This window comes from Oncorhynchus nerka, unplaced genomic scaffold (genome assembly GCF_034236695.1).
Source record: "Oncorhynchus nerka isolate Pitt River unplaced genomic scaffold, Oner_Uvic_2.0 unplaced_scaffold_1461, whole genome shotgun sequence".
In the NCBI taxonomy this organism is placed as follows: domain Eukaryota; kingdom Metazoa; phylum Chordata; class Actinopteri; order Salmoniformes; family Salmonidae; genus Oncorhynchus; species Oncorhynchus nerka.
Window position 1 is genome coordinate 96,159 of NW_027039854.1, and position 15,749 is coordinate 111,907.

The 15,749-nt window shown below is 40.9% G+C and overlaps 1 protein-coding gene across 1 annotated transcript; it reads left to right on the forward strand.

Moving 5' to 3' along the window:
• The first annotated feature begins 658 nt into the window (after positions 1–658).
• On the forward strand, positions 659–3,893 carry LOC135559528 (L-rhamnose-binding lectin CSL3-like). Its single transcript, XM_065015397.1, has 9 exons — positions 659–738; positions 1,017–1,052; positions 1,133–1,177; positions 1,318–1,453; positions 1,578–1,696; positions 2,954–2,998; positions 3,100–3,235; positions 3,313–3,420; positions 3,653–3,893. Exons 1-8 carry the CDS (start codon positions 708–710, stop codon positions 3,416–3,418), a joined length of 654 nt encoding a protein of 217 aa, XP_064871469.1. The 5' UTR covers positions 659–707; the 3' UTR covers positions 3,419–3,420; positions 3,653–3,893.
• Positions 3,894–15,749: the final 11,856 nt, after the last annotated feature.

The following is a 15,749-nucleotide window of genomic DNA, read 5'->3' on the forward strand; positions in this document are numbered from 1 at the left end:
ATTCCATTAGAGACAATAGAGGCAATATTCATTTTATTAAAGTAGTCCATTGTCTTCTATAATTTCTATGAGTTGGCAAACAAACTTAAAGGCTGCACACCATCACAGAGTGTGTTGTTTGAAAAGGTACTGTATGAAGCCAAAGTTGGCAATTTAATGCCACCTACAGTTATGCAGTGTTTGCTCAAGAGTATAATTAATTGGCTGATCCCTCCTGATTACCCGGATTGAATAATGGGGAGCGTTAGGCAGGATGCAACCTTTTGGAAGGTTCAGATAAAAATATGCTATATTGAACAAATATGTCTCCCAGACATGGAGATTATTAAGGAAATACGTTGTCTCTATTCATGAAATGTATATCTGCAATGCTCAAAGGTTTTGCGACTGAAAGTGGCCCGTGTGATTCTTCCTTAACGAAGAAGCTCCACCTAGATGGCTACTTTGTTGGAAGCCCTCAGTGGCAATGTTCATGCCAACATGGATTTCATCCATCTAGAGTCCTCTATCTAACTCCATGAGACTGACTCAATAGCCAGGTTTTGACCGGCAAACCCTGGCCCCTAATTGCAATGAGGTGCACCTGGAGACAAATAGATACACCTGGGTAAATTAAGACATGTCACATAACATAAATACCAGGTGTATTGGATATTCTTATCATCAGTTGCATTTTCTCTGTTAGTACCACTCCTGTGCCTGGCATCATGCGCATGTTGAGACTGACGGTGGTCACATGTGAGTATACAAAATCTGTATCTGATGCAGATTAGAATTTAAATATATATATTATATTTGTGAGTAAAAAGAAGTACATGTAATATGATTTGAGGGACATTCAGTTCCTTTTGGCCAAAAAGGTATTCAAAGCATGGAATATGAGACCAAATGCTGAACTTGACTATAATACACTTAGTATAACTGAAATGCTTGAGTATAGAGACCATTGCTGAGTTGTAGCTTCATGGTCCAAGTGCATATGATGTTGCTGAATGAGCTGTGTGATGTCGTTTCAGTGCTGGCTACAGCTTGCTGCACACTAACAGATGGAGGTACTGTATGTAATAATGATGATACTACTTAACCAAGCTAATGTGAGTGGTGTGTAATTCCTGTTTATTTGTCCTGGCAGCAATCAGCATCACGTGTGAAGGCTCTGATGCTTTACTGCAATGTGGTAAGCTAGTCCACACTGCTGAACAGTATACTCACTGACCACCTATGATCGTTTATACTGTAGATTAGCGTCATTAGCCCACACCATAGAGACCCATACTTGGCTCTCCTTCGTGCCTCACTGTTCTCCATCTCCCTCAGATGGAGGTAAGATCCATATCAAGAGTGCGAACTACGGTCGTCGTCAACACGATATTTGTTCTATTGGGCGCCCTGATAACCAACTCACCGACACCAACTGCCTCAGCCAATCCTCCACCAGCAAGATGGCAGAAAGGTACTAGAACCTGTAACTCCTTGGCTGTAGTGTAAACAACCACCAGCAAGATGGCAGAAATGTGCTGGAACCTGTTGTGTTTACCTGTATGAACTCATGACCTCAACATGTCTTTGAAACACAGATGCGGTGGGAAGAGCGAGTGTATTGTCCCTGCATCCAATTTCGTTTTTGGAGACCCCTGTGTCGGGACTTATAAGTACCTGGACACCAAATACTCCTGTGTCCAACAGCAAGAAACAAGTCAGTCTCAATGTGTGCTAATAATATTTAGTGGTGGGCACCGATATCCATATTTGGATTCGACGTAATGTTGGTATGACTGTGGCATATTGGGATATTGTTTAATTCTCCTACCCACTTTTAATCTTGTAAAAAGTAAGCTCAGCTGATTGCTAGAAAATGAATATAATGGGTTGGTTCCCCTATGGTACCAGCTTGTTAACGTTTGTTTCTCCAAGTGTAAACCACCCTCACCTGCTAACTAACCCTAGCAAGCTGTGGATATGCAACTTGTTTAGTTTGAGTAGCCTATAGGGAGGTCAGAGACCTGGCAGTGTGGTGCCAAGATGCCAAAGGAACTGGTAGTGGACTACAGGAAACGGAGGGCTGAGCCCTTCCCTGCCAGGAGGCTAAAAGGATTGGTATCAGCCCTCCGATTCTGAATTCTACACCATTGAGAGCTTTTTGACTGGCTGCATCACCACTAGGTATGGCATTTGACCACAAGGTGCTACAGAGGGTATTGCGTACCGCCCAGTACATCAGAGGCAGCGCTCCCTGCATCATGATTTCGACACCGTGTGTCGGCAGGCCCTACATTGTCAATGACTCGCGCCACCCAAGTTATACTGGTCTCTGCTACTCCATAACAAATGGTACGGATGCACCAAGTCTGGAACCAACAGGACCCTGAACGGCTGCTACATCCCCCAAGCCATAACTGCTGAATGACTATCTGCATTGACCCTTTTTGCAGTAAGTTTTTTTGAGTTGTCTCATATGCTGCTGCTGTTCCTTGTTAAATTGACATATCTAGCTCAATTAGCCAGCAAGAACATGGAAGGGAAGTGTCTCAAGTTTATTTGATGCTTGTGCACTTAATCTGGTTTACCATGTTTCAGTGAATGGTAACTAGCTAGCGCAACTCCCACAGTTTTGTAGGGTTTATAGCCAATCTGACAGATGGCACAAACTGCACAGATTAGGTGTAGCGGGTTGACTTTATTTTTTCACCCGTTTAGGTCTAGCCAGCCAGTTTCCTTAAAATGTTAGCATTTCGAGAACTGCTCATAAAGGAAGTGAAACTACAAGGTAACGGTGGAAGATGACGCGCCTAACTTTTTGTACTTTGGTTCATGCTAACGAGTTTATAATGACTTTTAGAAAATGCACCTGAAATCAACATTCCCTGGTAGTGCCCATCACTAACACTTCACCAGGCTAATGTATGTCTTAATTTGTCTGGCCGGTGGTGTAACTCCTGTGTTGTCTTTGCAGTAAGCAGCATCATATGTGAAGGCTCTGATTCTCAACTACTATGTGGTAAGCTGGTCAACACTACCGTACAGTTTTAATCGTGTGGTGACGTGTATATTAGTCACTAGCCCACACCAACACCAAGGTTTGTCCTTTCTCTTCCTCAGATCGAGGTGAGATCCGTATTCAGCGTGCCAACTATGGTCGTCGTCAACACGATGTGTGTTCCATTGGGCGCCCACATCAACAACTCAAAAACACCAACTGCCTCAGCCAATCCACCACCAGCAAAATGGCAGAAAGGTACTGAAACCTTCAGTGTGCATTTAGCTGTTGGAAGTCATTGGCTGTGGTGTTAACCTCTCCCTGTTGACACACAGGTGTGATGGAAAGCGCCAGTGTATCGTCAAGGTATCCAACTCTGTGTTCGGTGACCCCTGTGTCGGAACCTATAAGTACTTGGATGTGGCTTACACCTGTGACTGAATGTGAGTTTTGTATAGGTGCACAATTCGTGTTGTATTTTACCTTTATTTAGCATGGCAGTTAAGAACAAATTCTTAACTTCAATGACTGCCTAGGAACAGTGGGTTGACTGCCTGTTCAGGGCAGAAAGAAATATTTGAACATTGTCAGCTCATGATTTGTACTTGCAACCTTTCGGTTACTAGTCCAACTCTCTAACCACTAGGCTACCCTGCTGACGATTTTGTCTTGCAGGACATCTTCCTGGGGAACCTGAAGATGTACAAGGCTTCTGGGATATCTTCATCAGGTCGTGCTGTTTTCCTCCAACCTCTAAATCAACTTCAATGACCATTGTAAACCTGTGTACATTGTGCTGAAGCATTACTTAAACCATTTCTGAACTGTGGTTGTTGGTCTGAATTAAACGAAGCGGCAGGAAGACGATACTAGTTGCCTCTTGTACATTAATAAATGTCACACCAATATTACTGAACATGTGTCCTTTATTCTCTCTTACTGGTCCTAATTTGTATGCATCAACAGCTAATCTGGTCACAAAGCAGGCCTGGATAGGTAAACATTTTAATACAATGTGTAGACCCTACAAACCTTGATCGTTAAGTGGTTGGCTCATGAACCAAATGTTCCCTTGCTGTGTAGATTCAGTTTGACTATTTAATCTGGTAATAAACATACTTGCAGGGATGCTGCCCAACCACATCATATTCGTCATCCAACAGCCTCTTAGCCAGAGACAAAGGGTCAATGGCACGTCGACAGATCTCCCACTGTCAAATGGGGACCTGACCGATACAGCCCTCCAAGCGCTGCCCCTCAAGCATCAGATTCCACCCTGAGAAATACATTGAATTCCATTCCCTGCCCCATGCACCACCAATGAACGAGAAACATACAGGCCAATATAACAGCAAGGCCAACGATGTATGGAACCATGTCCATCTATGAGCATTTTTGTTGGAGTTTATTTTACATCTGTCATTCTATCCTTCGCCCAGCAACTCCCCTTATCTCCAATTCCACATCCCAAACCTCAGCTTCCGTTAGCCCATCCCACCTGTCTCTACTGGCCAGACACTTTGGATTTCTACGCAGCATGTATTTCAACTATGCTGTGATTAACATACAATTTCTATTGAATAGACTCAGATTGAGAAACTATATATTAGTAATTGACCTGGTCTCCAGATCTCAAAGGATATTTAGTGTCAATTTTAGATCAATGTTTTGCATTTTCAACCATTCCTGAGAAGCTACTTGAGGGCAATACTAAAATAAATGGTCAATTGAATCTGTATTCTCACAACAAAATCTGCATTAGCTGAAAAGCACAAGTCTTGAATCAACTCATACACCCTGTCCCATGGAATCGGTAAATCAAATATCGCTTCCCAACTATTTTGCAATATAAATGACATAACATCCTGGTCCTCAAATGAAACTGGTAAACTTTCCTATTTATGCTATTTGTATTCCTCTGCAAGTTCTGATCATTTATATTGGGCAGACAGACCACTTCCCTACCACCTCCTGCCTCCATTTTTGGGTTAATGCTGTAATCAATTGGTTATCATCTTGGACTGAGTAGACCTTTCCAAATAATTCTGATAACTCCATGAAAGACAAGTCAACCATTCCAATTTACAATATCATTTAAATACAAAATACCCCTTTTCAAACTTGTTTCCCATAAATACAGGTCTTTCATCACCCAGCACATTTATATTCAGCCATAATATTTGTTCTATCTTTTCAGGGGGGTGAAATTGAAATTGTAGCCAGCTCTGCAATGCTTGTTTGAAAATGAGAGATACTTTGAAAAAGGTATCATTTGCAGTCAATCAAAAATGAGACATCGAAATCTGTACACAGGCAAAAGGCTAAAAACAATGAATGAGCTTTTCTTAGTTTACTTGAGAACCATTTAGGGTTCAAATGAAACTTTTGAATAAGTGAAGATTCTAGAGATGTTTAGTGCTTTTATATTGAATAATCTCACAACACCCAATTCATATTCATTATATAGCCAGCTAGTCCTGCATACCACCCATCATCCCACTGCTGGTTTGCTTCTAAAGCTAAGCTAAGCAGATTTGGTCCTGGTAAGTCCCTGGATTGGAGAACAGATGCTTCTGGAAGTGGTGTTGGAGGGTCAGTAGGAGGCACCCTTTCCTCTTGTCTAAAACATATCCCAATGACAAAGGGCAGTAGGGTGCCGTCTTTTGACGTTAAAGGGATGTCCTGACTCTCCGTGGTCAATAAAGATCCCATGGCACTGATCGCAAGAGTAGGGGTGTTAACCACAGTGTCCTGGCTAAATTCCCAATCTGTCCTTCATACCATCATGGCCACCTAATCATCCCTGGTTTATAACTGGCTCATTCATCCCCCCTCTTCTACCCTGTAACTATTCCCCAGTTTGTTGCTGTAAATGAGTATGTGTTCTCAGACAACTTACCAGTTTAAATAAAAATATACAAATGTATAAATATAGATATGCACACTGTTTCTTGTGTGGTTTAGCATCCCAGATAAAGCTAAATATTTTTGCTCATACGATGTGAATTTTTTTTATCAGGAGTAGGCAGAGCCATAAGTAAGTGAGTAAACTGAGATATGACTAAGGAGTTAATCAGGGCAAATTTTCCATAAATAGACAGATATTTACCTCTACATTGTTGCAGGATATTGTCGGTTTTCTATTGAAATTCATTGTGTAGGGCTGATTTAATATTGTTTTATATACTACTTCACCGTCAGCCCATTTTAAATATGAACTGCATAGTTATGTACAAGTTGTATTTTTTTAATGATCAAATACGTAATATTGTACACTTATCATAATTAGGATTTAGTCCAGAGAGTCCAGAAAAGTTATCTAGATCTTCTATGAGACATTGCAGGGATCTAGCTAGCAGATTAAATATAAAACTTGAATCATCGGCATACATGGACACCTTTGTTTTTAAGCCTTGGATTTATAATCCTCTAATGTTGCTATTTGATATGATTTAATAGCTAGCATTTCAATGGCCATAATGAATTGATATGGTGACAGCCGACACCCTTGTTTAACCTTTTTGGGATAGGGGGCAGCATTTTCACTTTTGGATGAATAGCGTGCCCAGAGTGAACCGCCTCCTTCTCTGTCCCAGATGCCAATATATGCATATTATTATTAGTATTGGATAGAAAACATTCAGTATTTTCTAAAACTGTTTGAATGATGTCTGTGAGTATAACAGAACTCATATGGCAGGCAAAAACCTGAGATAAAATCCAACCAGGAACTGGGAAATCTGAGGTTTGTAGTTTTTCAACTCAGCCCCTATTGAAGATACAAGGTGATATTAGTTATATTTCACTCGCGGAACCCCAGTCAGCTAGTGGAACCCCAGTCCTAGACAGGTTAAATCTTCTTGACAATTCAAAACACTCTGAGAAGTAGCCGCTATTTACTATTTTACACCTGGGGTTGCTATACAGTACTTTTACCCATTTCTAAGAGAATCACCGAAATTGTAAACATCCAGGCATTTTATGAATATATTTGTAGTCTGTAATTACCTGTAGACCCTGCCACATACGTCGCTTGTCTGGGTCATTGAATTGCGACTCCATTTTGTCCCTATACTGACATGCTGCTTGTTTGATTGCCTTGCGGAGGGAATAACTATACTGGTTATATTCAGCTTTATTCCAGACCTCTTTCCATGGTTGAATGCGGTGGTTTGCGCTTTCAGTTGTGCGCGAATGCTGCCTTCTATCCACAGTTTCTGGTTGGGGTAGGTTTTAATAGTCACAGTGGGTACAAGCTCTCCAATGCACATCCTAATAAATTCACAAACAGAGTCGGCGTATAAATTGATTTTATTGTCTGAGGCTTCCCGGAACATTTTCCAGTCCATGTGATCAAAACAATCTGAAGCGTGGATGGGTCAGACCAGTGTTGAATGGTTTTAGTCACGGGTACATCCTGCTTGAGTTGCTGCCTATAGGGCGGTATGAGCAAGATGGAGTCGTGGTTGCATTTGCCAAAAGGAGGGCGGGGAAGGGCCTTGTATGCATTGCAGAAGTTAGATTAGCAGCAGTCGAGTGTTTTGCTCGAGCAGGTACGAAAGTCAATGTGCTAGTAAAAGTTCGGTTTTCTTGTTCTCAAATTAGCTTTCTTAACATACTCAGCTTCAATAAATGAGGCCTGAGGATATATTGTGTGTGTGGGGGGGGTATACACAGCTTTGACTATAATCAAAGAGAATTGTCTTGGGAGATAATGCAGTCGGCATTTGATTGTAAGGATTTCTAGGTCAGGTGAACAAAAGGACTTGAGTTACTGTATGTTCATAAACCTCCGCCCTTCCACTTACCAGAGAGATGTTTTTTCTGTGGGCATGAAGAAACCCGATGGCTGTATCGTCTGACAACATGTCCCGAGTGAGCAATGTTTCCGTAAAACATAGAATGTTACAATGTCTGATGTCTCTCTGGAAGGAAACTGGTGCCCTAATTTTGACCACCAATTACAGCATAATTTCCAAATGACTTGAAGCGAGGCGACCGTCTCTGTCAGCGCCATCTTTTGATCATTTAGCTTCCTCCTTTAAAATGTAATTTTAGTAATGGACATTATGGAACAAAACAACGATTTATTGTGGAACTAGGAGTCCTTGCACTGTATTCTGATGAAAGATCATCAAAGGTAAGGGACTATTTATGATGTAATTTCGTATTTCTCTTGACTCCAACATGGCGGAGAAATATATTTACGTCTTAGCGCCGTTTTAGATTATTGCATGGTATGTTTTTTTTGTAACGTTTAAAAAAAATCTGATACAGCGGTTGCATTAAGAACCAGTGTATCTTTAATTATATGTAAAACATGTATCTTTCGTCAAAGTTTATGATGAGTATTTCTGTTATCTGGCATAGCTCTCTGTAATTACTCCGGATATTTTGGAGCCATTTCTGAACATGGCTTCAATGTAAACTGAGATTTGTGGATATAAATATGCATATTATCGAACAAAACATAAATGTATTGTGTAACATGATGTCATATGAAAAATCAAATCAAATCAAATCCTATTTTATTTGTCACATACACATGGTTAGCAGATGTTAATGCGAGTGTAGCGAAATGCTTGTGCTTCTAGTTCCGACAATGCAGTAATAACCAACAAGTAATCTAACTAACAATTCCAAAACTACTGTCTTATACACAGTGTAAGGGGATAAAGAATATGTACATAAAGATATATGAATGAGTGATGGTACAGAGCAGCATAGGCAAGATACAGTAGATGCTATCGAGTACAGTATATACATATGAGATGAGTATGTAAACAAAGTGGCATAGTTAAAGTGGCTAGTGATACATGTATTACATAAGGATGCAGTAGATGATATAGAGTACAGTATATACATATGCATATGAGATGAATAATGTAGGGTATGTAAACATTATATAAGGTAGCATTGTTTAAAGTGGCTAGTGATATATTTTACATCATTTCCCATCAATTCCCATTATTAAAGTGGCTGGAGTTGAGTCAGTGTCAATGTCAGTGTGTTGGCAGCAGCCACTCAATGTTAGTGGTGGCTGTTTAACAGTCTGATGGCCTTGAGATAGAAGCTGTTTTTCAGTCTCTCGGTCCCAGCTTTGATGCACCTGTACTGACCTCGCCTTCTGGATGATAGCGGGGTGAACAGGCAGTGGCTCGGGCGGTTGTGAGTGTCATCTGATGAAGATTATCAAAGGTTAGTGATTCATTTTATCTCTAATTCTGCTTTTGTGACTCTATCTTTGGCTGGGAAAATGGCTATGTGTTTTTTTTGGATTTGGTGGTGATCTAACATAAATATATGTTGTGTTTTCACTGTAAAACATAAAACATAAAACATTTTAAACATTTTAAACATTTTAAACATTTTAAAAATCGGACACGATGGGTAGATTAAGGGGGCAGCATTTGGATAAATAGCATGCCCAATTTCAACTTCCTGCTACTCATGCCAGGAATATAAGATATGCATAATATTAGTAGATTTGGATAGAAAACACTCTGAAGTTTCTAAAACGGTTTGAATCTTGTCTGTGAGTATAACAGAACTTATGTAGCAGGCAAAACCCCAAGGACTAACCGTTCAGATTATTATTTTATTCTTAGGAACCTGTTTTCAGTTCCTACCACTTCCACTGGATATCACCAGTCTTTGGAATTTGGTTGAGGTTATTCTTTTGTGCAATGAAGAAGTAGGCCATTTGGGAACTGGGTAACACTGTTCAGAGTTCAGCAAGACGTGAAAAGTAGCAGGGTTTGTTATCTTCAGGTATTGAACACAGATAGACCAGTCTACAATTGATTGATTATTAACGTTTAAAAATACCTAAACTTGTATTACAAAGGTAGTTTGAAATATTTTGGCAAAGTTTATGATGTTTAGTGTGATGTTTATGGGACATATTGGAGTGCCAACAAAAGAAGCTTGTCAAATGTAATGCATGTTTTATATTTTATTTCTGTGTTTTGTGTAGCGCCTGCAAGATTGAAATATGCTACTCTCTTTGTTTACTATTGGGCTATCATCAGATAATAGCTTCTTATGCTTTCGCCGAAAAGCCTTTTTAAAATCTGACATGTCGGCTGGATTCACAACGAGCGTAGCTTTAATTGAGTATCTTACATGTGTGATTTAACCCTTTCATGCGTGAGTTCCAAATATCTCTAACGGTTGCCCCAGCGTGAGTTTTTTTATGCACGTGATGTTAGAATGTTCTCTCCATTCCAGAATGTGATTGATACGTAACAGTACATTTTATCCGCGCTGCCCTCAAACTAAAGTACGCAGCCTGTTTATATTTATAGGTTGTTTTAACTTCAATTTCAAATGATTTTCTAACAAGTTTTTACTTTCTAAAAACAGTTTGAATTTAGGTCTGTTCCGCCTCCTCATTCATTCACATAAAAATAGTAATTTTTACTGTTGCGGATAATTACATTTTTGGGACATTTCTGACACCGACAAAATTCCCCAAGCACTTCCCAAATGTTTGTGCAGTTCACGTCTGCAGACATTTGCTCATCTCCCGTCAGAACAGAATTTGCACACGTGTTCACATTTTCCATTCCACATTTCTATTGTAGCGTACTGTATGTATGGAGCATAATATATTTGTGTATATTCTTTATCACCGCGGACATGTGAGGTAACGTTACTCATTTTATAACCTTTATGGTGTTATAGTCAATCGTGCTTATGTAGCCACATTCTTCTATTAGCTCTGTAAAACAATGCTAAATACGTCAGAGAAGTATTATCTTGTGTTGCATTTTGAAGCTACCATGGCCTTATGACTCCCAAGTGGTGCAGCGGTCAAAGGCACAGCACATCAGTGTTAGAGACGTCACTACAGACTCCCTGGTTCAAATCCAGGCTGCGTTTCTATCAAAGTAAGTGCCTTATTACGTTATAATAGTTATAATAATAGTTTTCGTATGCCGTTTCTGCTGTAGCTGTAGATCATAATATATTCCTTATAACTGCGGACACGTGAGGTAACGTTACACATTTTATAACCTTTATGGTGTTATTGTCAATCATGCTTACCTAGCTACATTATTCTATTAGCTCTGTAAAACAATGCTAGTTGCATCAGAAAACTATTAGCTTGTGTTGTATTTTGAAGCTACCCTGGCCTTATGGAGGGCACTATATCTCAGTGCTAGAGGTGTCTCTACAGACACCCTGGTTCAAATCCAGGCTGTATCACAACTGGCTGTGATTGGGAGTCCCATAGTGCAGCGCACAATTGGCCCAGCGTTGTCCGAGTTTGGCCGGAGTAGGCCATCATTGTAAATAATAATTTGTTCTTAAATTACTTGCCTAGTTAAATAAATAAATAATATGACCATGGTTTGTTTATTTTGTCTATTCAGCATAGCTCTGTTCTGCCCTGCCTTGCCCCCTTGTGGAGCTCAAAAGTTAGTTTCTTACTGTTATAACTCAAATCTGTGATTTTGTCAATGCAATAAACTATTTTTTATAGCAGTGTTTATTATGTTACTTCTTTGTAGTATTGTTTTATTGCTATATCCTTATATTGTATTCTAATGACTAATTCCTCTTTATTTTGTACTTTCAGAAACTAGAAACATTATTTGCCAATATCATAACTGGAGCTGGACATCTTTGGAGCTGAAGATTGAGGACAGCTTTTGTATGCTAACGTACACTCTTTAGCAGTTTTACTGGATGAAAACACAGCAAGAAAACACATATGCCAATATGTAATAGTCATCTATTTTATTCCAGTATTGGTAGTTGGTTCAACAACTTGTTTTACTAGAGGACAAAAAACTGAATATGCATAACCCATATTTAATATCCATGCAGTGACTGAACAACAACTGCATTTCCACCCCCATCTCTAAAGGCATAGTATCATGGCAGGTCACCTGTCAGGTCAGTCAGTCACTTATTGCTGCAGATGTGCTGAATAATGCTTGAGCATGTGATACTCCTCAAAGCATGGTGAAATACATAGAGGTATATCACAAGCTAAACACATGTATTTTGTCATCTTCCTCTGCTTACTTCTCCTGGCGCCAGACAGGCAGACTTTGCAATGCCTCCGTGTGCGACTACCTTGAGAAGCAGTTTGAGGGACTTTGCAGGGAAAATGCCGTGCAGTGAGGCATAGGGGATTGTCTGCAGCAGGACGGCCCCCAGTGGATGGGCGCCGAGGGGTGTGGTGCTCCTCTAGCAGCTCTCTCATGAGGTTATCTCTGTATTTTTGGTAGGTAATTACTTTACCTATGAGGGAGTGGGGAGGATGAGGAAAGTTAGAGGATGATGAGGCAGTGGGTAGGTGGGTGAGATATTGTCACTATAGTTGCATAATGGATTTGTATGTGAACTGTACATCCAATTACAAAAATACCTTGTTCAGTAATCATCTCACCTGTTAGTTGGCGGTGAACTATGATGCCGTTAAGGACAGCAGTGTCGATCAGATGGAAAAATATCTTCTTATACCACTTGGTCGTTTTCCGAGTGCATTCCACAAAGCTGTTTATCATGTCCGCCTTATCCACGGCCCCCATTTTGAGGTTATAATCAAGCACACAATCTGGTTTGATCAATCTCTCTCCGGTCAGGTGGTCCACCTTCCCTGTGGCCGACATGGTTGCTGTATGGACAGTGGAGAGGACATGGACGTCTCGCTTGTCATGCCACTTTACTGCCAGCTGTTGACCGTTGCCGAGATGAGGAGCCAGCATGGTCATCACCACAGACCCTGACACCCCAAGCCCCTCATAATGTTTGATGTCAGTGGTGGACCCTGTGTAAACTATAATGTCCTGGACAAATCCTGTCTTCACGTCGCACATGACAAAGAACTTGACTCCAAACCTGTGCCTTTTGGAGGGAATATATTGACGGAACGCCAGCCTACCTTTCCATAACATCAGGGACTCATCAATGCATAGGTCCTTGTATGGCACAAAGAGCTGACCAAATGCTGATGTCAGGCTGATAAGAACATTTCCTATTTTGTGTAACGGGTCATTTAGGTTGGCAGTAGCATTGTTGACGAAATGCATGCATCGCAGCAGAACTAGGAAGCGATCTTGGGAAAAGAGGGTGGCAAAGAAGGGAGTTGCAAACATAGGATCTGTGCTCCAGTATTCTCTTAGGGAGTTCTTCTTTACTATCCCCATGAGAAGGACTGTCACCAGGAAGGTATACATTTCACTAACTGTGGTTGTCACCCATTTAGCGAGTTTCCCCCTCACTCCTGGCTCTCTCTTCTCCTGTAGCTCTAAGGCATAGCGATTGGTCTCCTCAACTATGTCTCCCACCAGCTCCTCTGTCAGAAACAACTTGAAGCACTCTGCCTCAGTTGGAAATGGCAAGGGGCGTTGCACTCCAGACTGGGACTCATCAAAGCAAACAGCAGGGCCAGGAGGGGTGAAATGACTGGTGGCCTTCCAGCTACCACAGAACTCCTGTACTTTATCCACTGTCGGTCTGCCTCCATCACCACCAGCATCTTCAAAGGGACATGGTCAGTGGACAAGGGAAATTCAGATTCAGGGTTCTCAATGACTACAAGGTTGGGGGGCAGCTCCTCACTGTAAGAATCTGATTCCTGACTTTCATAAAAATCTCCAGAATTTCCACATTTGTGAGTTGTCTCCTTTTGAAAGACATTGTTAATGCTACAGCTTAGCTCACTAGCTACATACATAAACAACACTGAATGGCCCAGAGTGGGAGGTTATGTGGTTGACTGCCGGCAAGTGCCACTTGTATCAATAAATCACTATCAGAAAATGTTTTGTGTGGCAATTATTTGTGTATTTACGGTTTTATTCAAATGTTTTCAATTCTAGGTGACAAATCATGCATTCCGATTCTTGCACAGATGGGCACATATTATGTGTGTAAAATACTTTTTTGAAGGTTGTACTGATTATGATGAGCTAAGCTAATTCCAGCTGTGTAGCCATGTTTGTTGACATACAATGCATTCTGGGATTCACGTATGTTTGACCAAAGATGTTATAACAAAATGAGGTGAGTAAGAGTTCACTAATTTTTGGAGGACTTCCGGAAATTAATGGTGGGATGTGAACGACGGTAGATGACACACCCCTTCAACATGCATACTATAAACAGACCAAACTCATCTCGTCTTCTCTTATTTGCTTCGGTTTCTGTGAGGAAAAAATGCATGGCTGCCCGCTGAAACTAATCGTCGGATTACTTTCGATTTCTATAATGTGTTTTACCTAGTTATTTCGATCAATGGTGAGCTCACCCGTGATGTGATTAATTATATATTGCTATTAGCTAATTCATATTGTAGTTTATGTCAGCCGAGAGTTAGAAAATATGACTGCTTGTGTTGGGTCAATCTTTCCTCAGCGCTAGGACAAATGTAGCCTACATTTTTCTGGTTAGGATGATTGTGTTATGCTATATTTACTTCTGTGAATATCTGAACAATGCATCCAAAAATAAACTGCTGACATTCTGGACATAACTTTGTAAGGACTGTGTTTGTGTAAATAGTTTCTGAAAAAAAGTGTGGCCAGCTCAAACGCTGATTGTTGCGTCATTCGAAACTGCCGTTCTAAACGAGCATTCTAAATGAGTGTTCTAAACACACGGTTGTGATCATACGCTTCAGGGACCACTGTAGAACGATCACATATCATTATATAATTTTTTTTTATTTGCCGCACTGCATTTTCGCTGTTTTTTGCCCAAGTGGGACGCAACTGTCCCCTATACCATAAGAAGTTAAGGAGACAGTGACTCAACACAGGTGACCCCCAGGGGTGTGTCCTCAGTCCATGTTCACCCATGACTGCGTGGCTTTGCACAACACCACGGTTGTAGGCCTGATAACCAGTAGGCCTGATAACCAACAACGACGAGTCAACCTGTATGGAGCAGGTGTGTGAACTGGCATTGTGGTGTCATGACAACCAGTAGAGAGAGTCACAAGTTTTAAGTTTCTCAGCGACCACTTCACTGCGGACTCGTCATGGACCAACATGACAACAGCGTCTCTACTAGGTGGCTGAAGAAATTTGGCATGCTGCCTCCTCTCTAAATACTACTACTGCACCATTGAGAGCGTCCTGAGCGGATGCATCATGGCCTGTTATGGCAATATCTCCGTCCACAACTGCAAGGCACTCCTGCACGTTGTGAAGATGGCACAGTACATCACTGGGACCGTGCCCTCACCCATCCAGGACATCTGCCAGAGGAAGGCACGCAGCATACTCAAGGACCCCACACAAATCCACCACAAACTCTCCCTTATCGTCGGGCAGACCGTATTGGTGTATGCAATCAGATTCCAACTGGCTTAGAGACCGTTTCTTTCTACAATCCATCAGACTGCTGACTACAGATATTTTGCAGATGTTATTGCAGGTGCAGCAAAATGTGCATGTTACAAGCTTTAGTTAAAGTGCTGTAACACCTAACAATACAAAACAATAAACACAAATCCCCAAAATGTTAATAAAGGAATTAAGAAATATCAGAATGAGCAATGTCAGGGTAAAAAAAAAAAATGAAAAAAAATATATATATCTACAGTATATATACACTGAGTATACAAAACATTACATAGACTGAACAGCTGAATCCAGGTGGAAGCTTTGATCCCTTATTGATGTCCCTTATTGATGTCCCTTTCAAAATATGTACAGTAGCCCCCAAAAAATGGTCTGATGGACTTCTTCAGCTAACAGTCCGGTGTGCTCTGGACAGCTAGCGAGCCACGGATTGCAGGCTAGCAGATGGG

Bases quoted from the DNA above. Each gene is read 5' to 3' on its own strand.
- LOC135559528 (XM_065015397.1), top strand. From the start codon at position 708: ATGCGCATGTTGAGACTGACGGTGGTCACAT. The intron at 1,053-1,132 runs GTACTGTATGTA...TTGTCCTGGCAG, and splicing joins CTGCACACTAACAGATGGAG to CAATCAGCATCACGTGTGAA. The intron at 1,454-1,577 runs GTACTAGAACCT...TTTGAAACACAG, and splicing joins ACCAGCAAGATGGCAGAAAG to ATGCGGTGGGAAGAGCGAGT.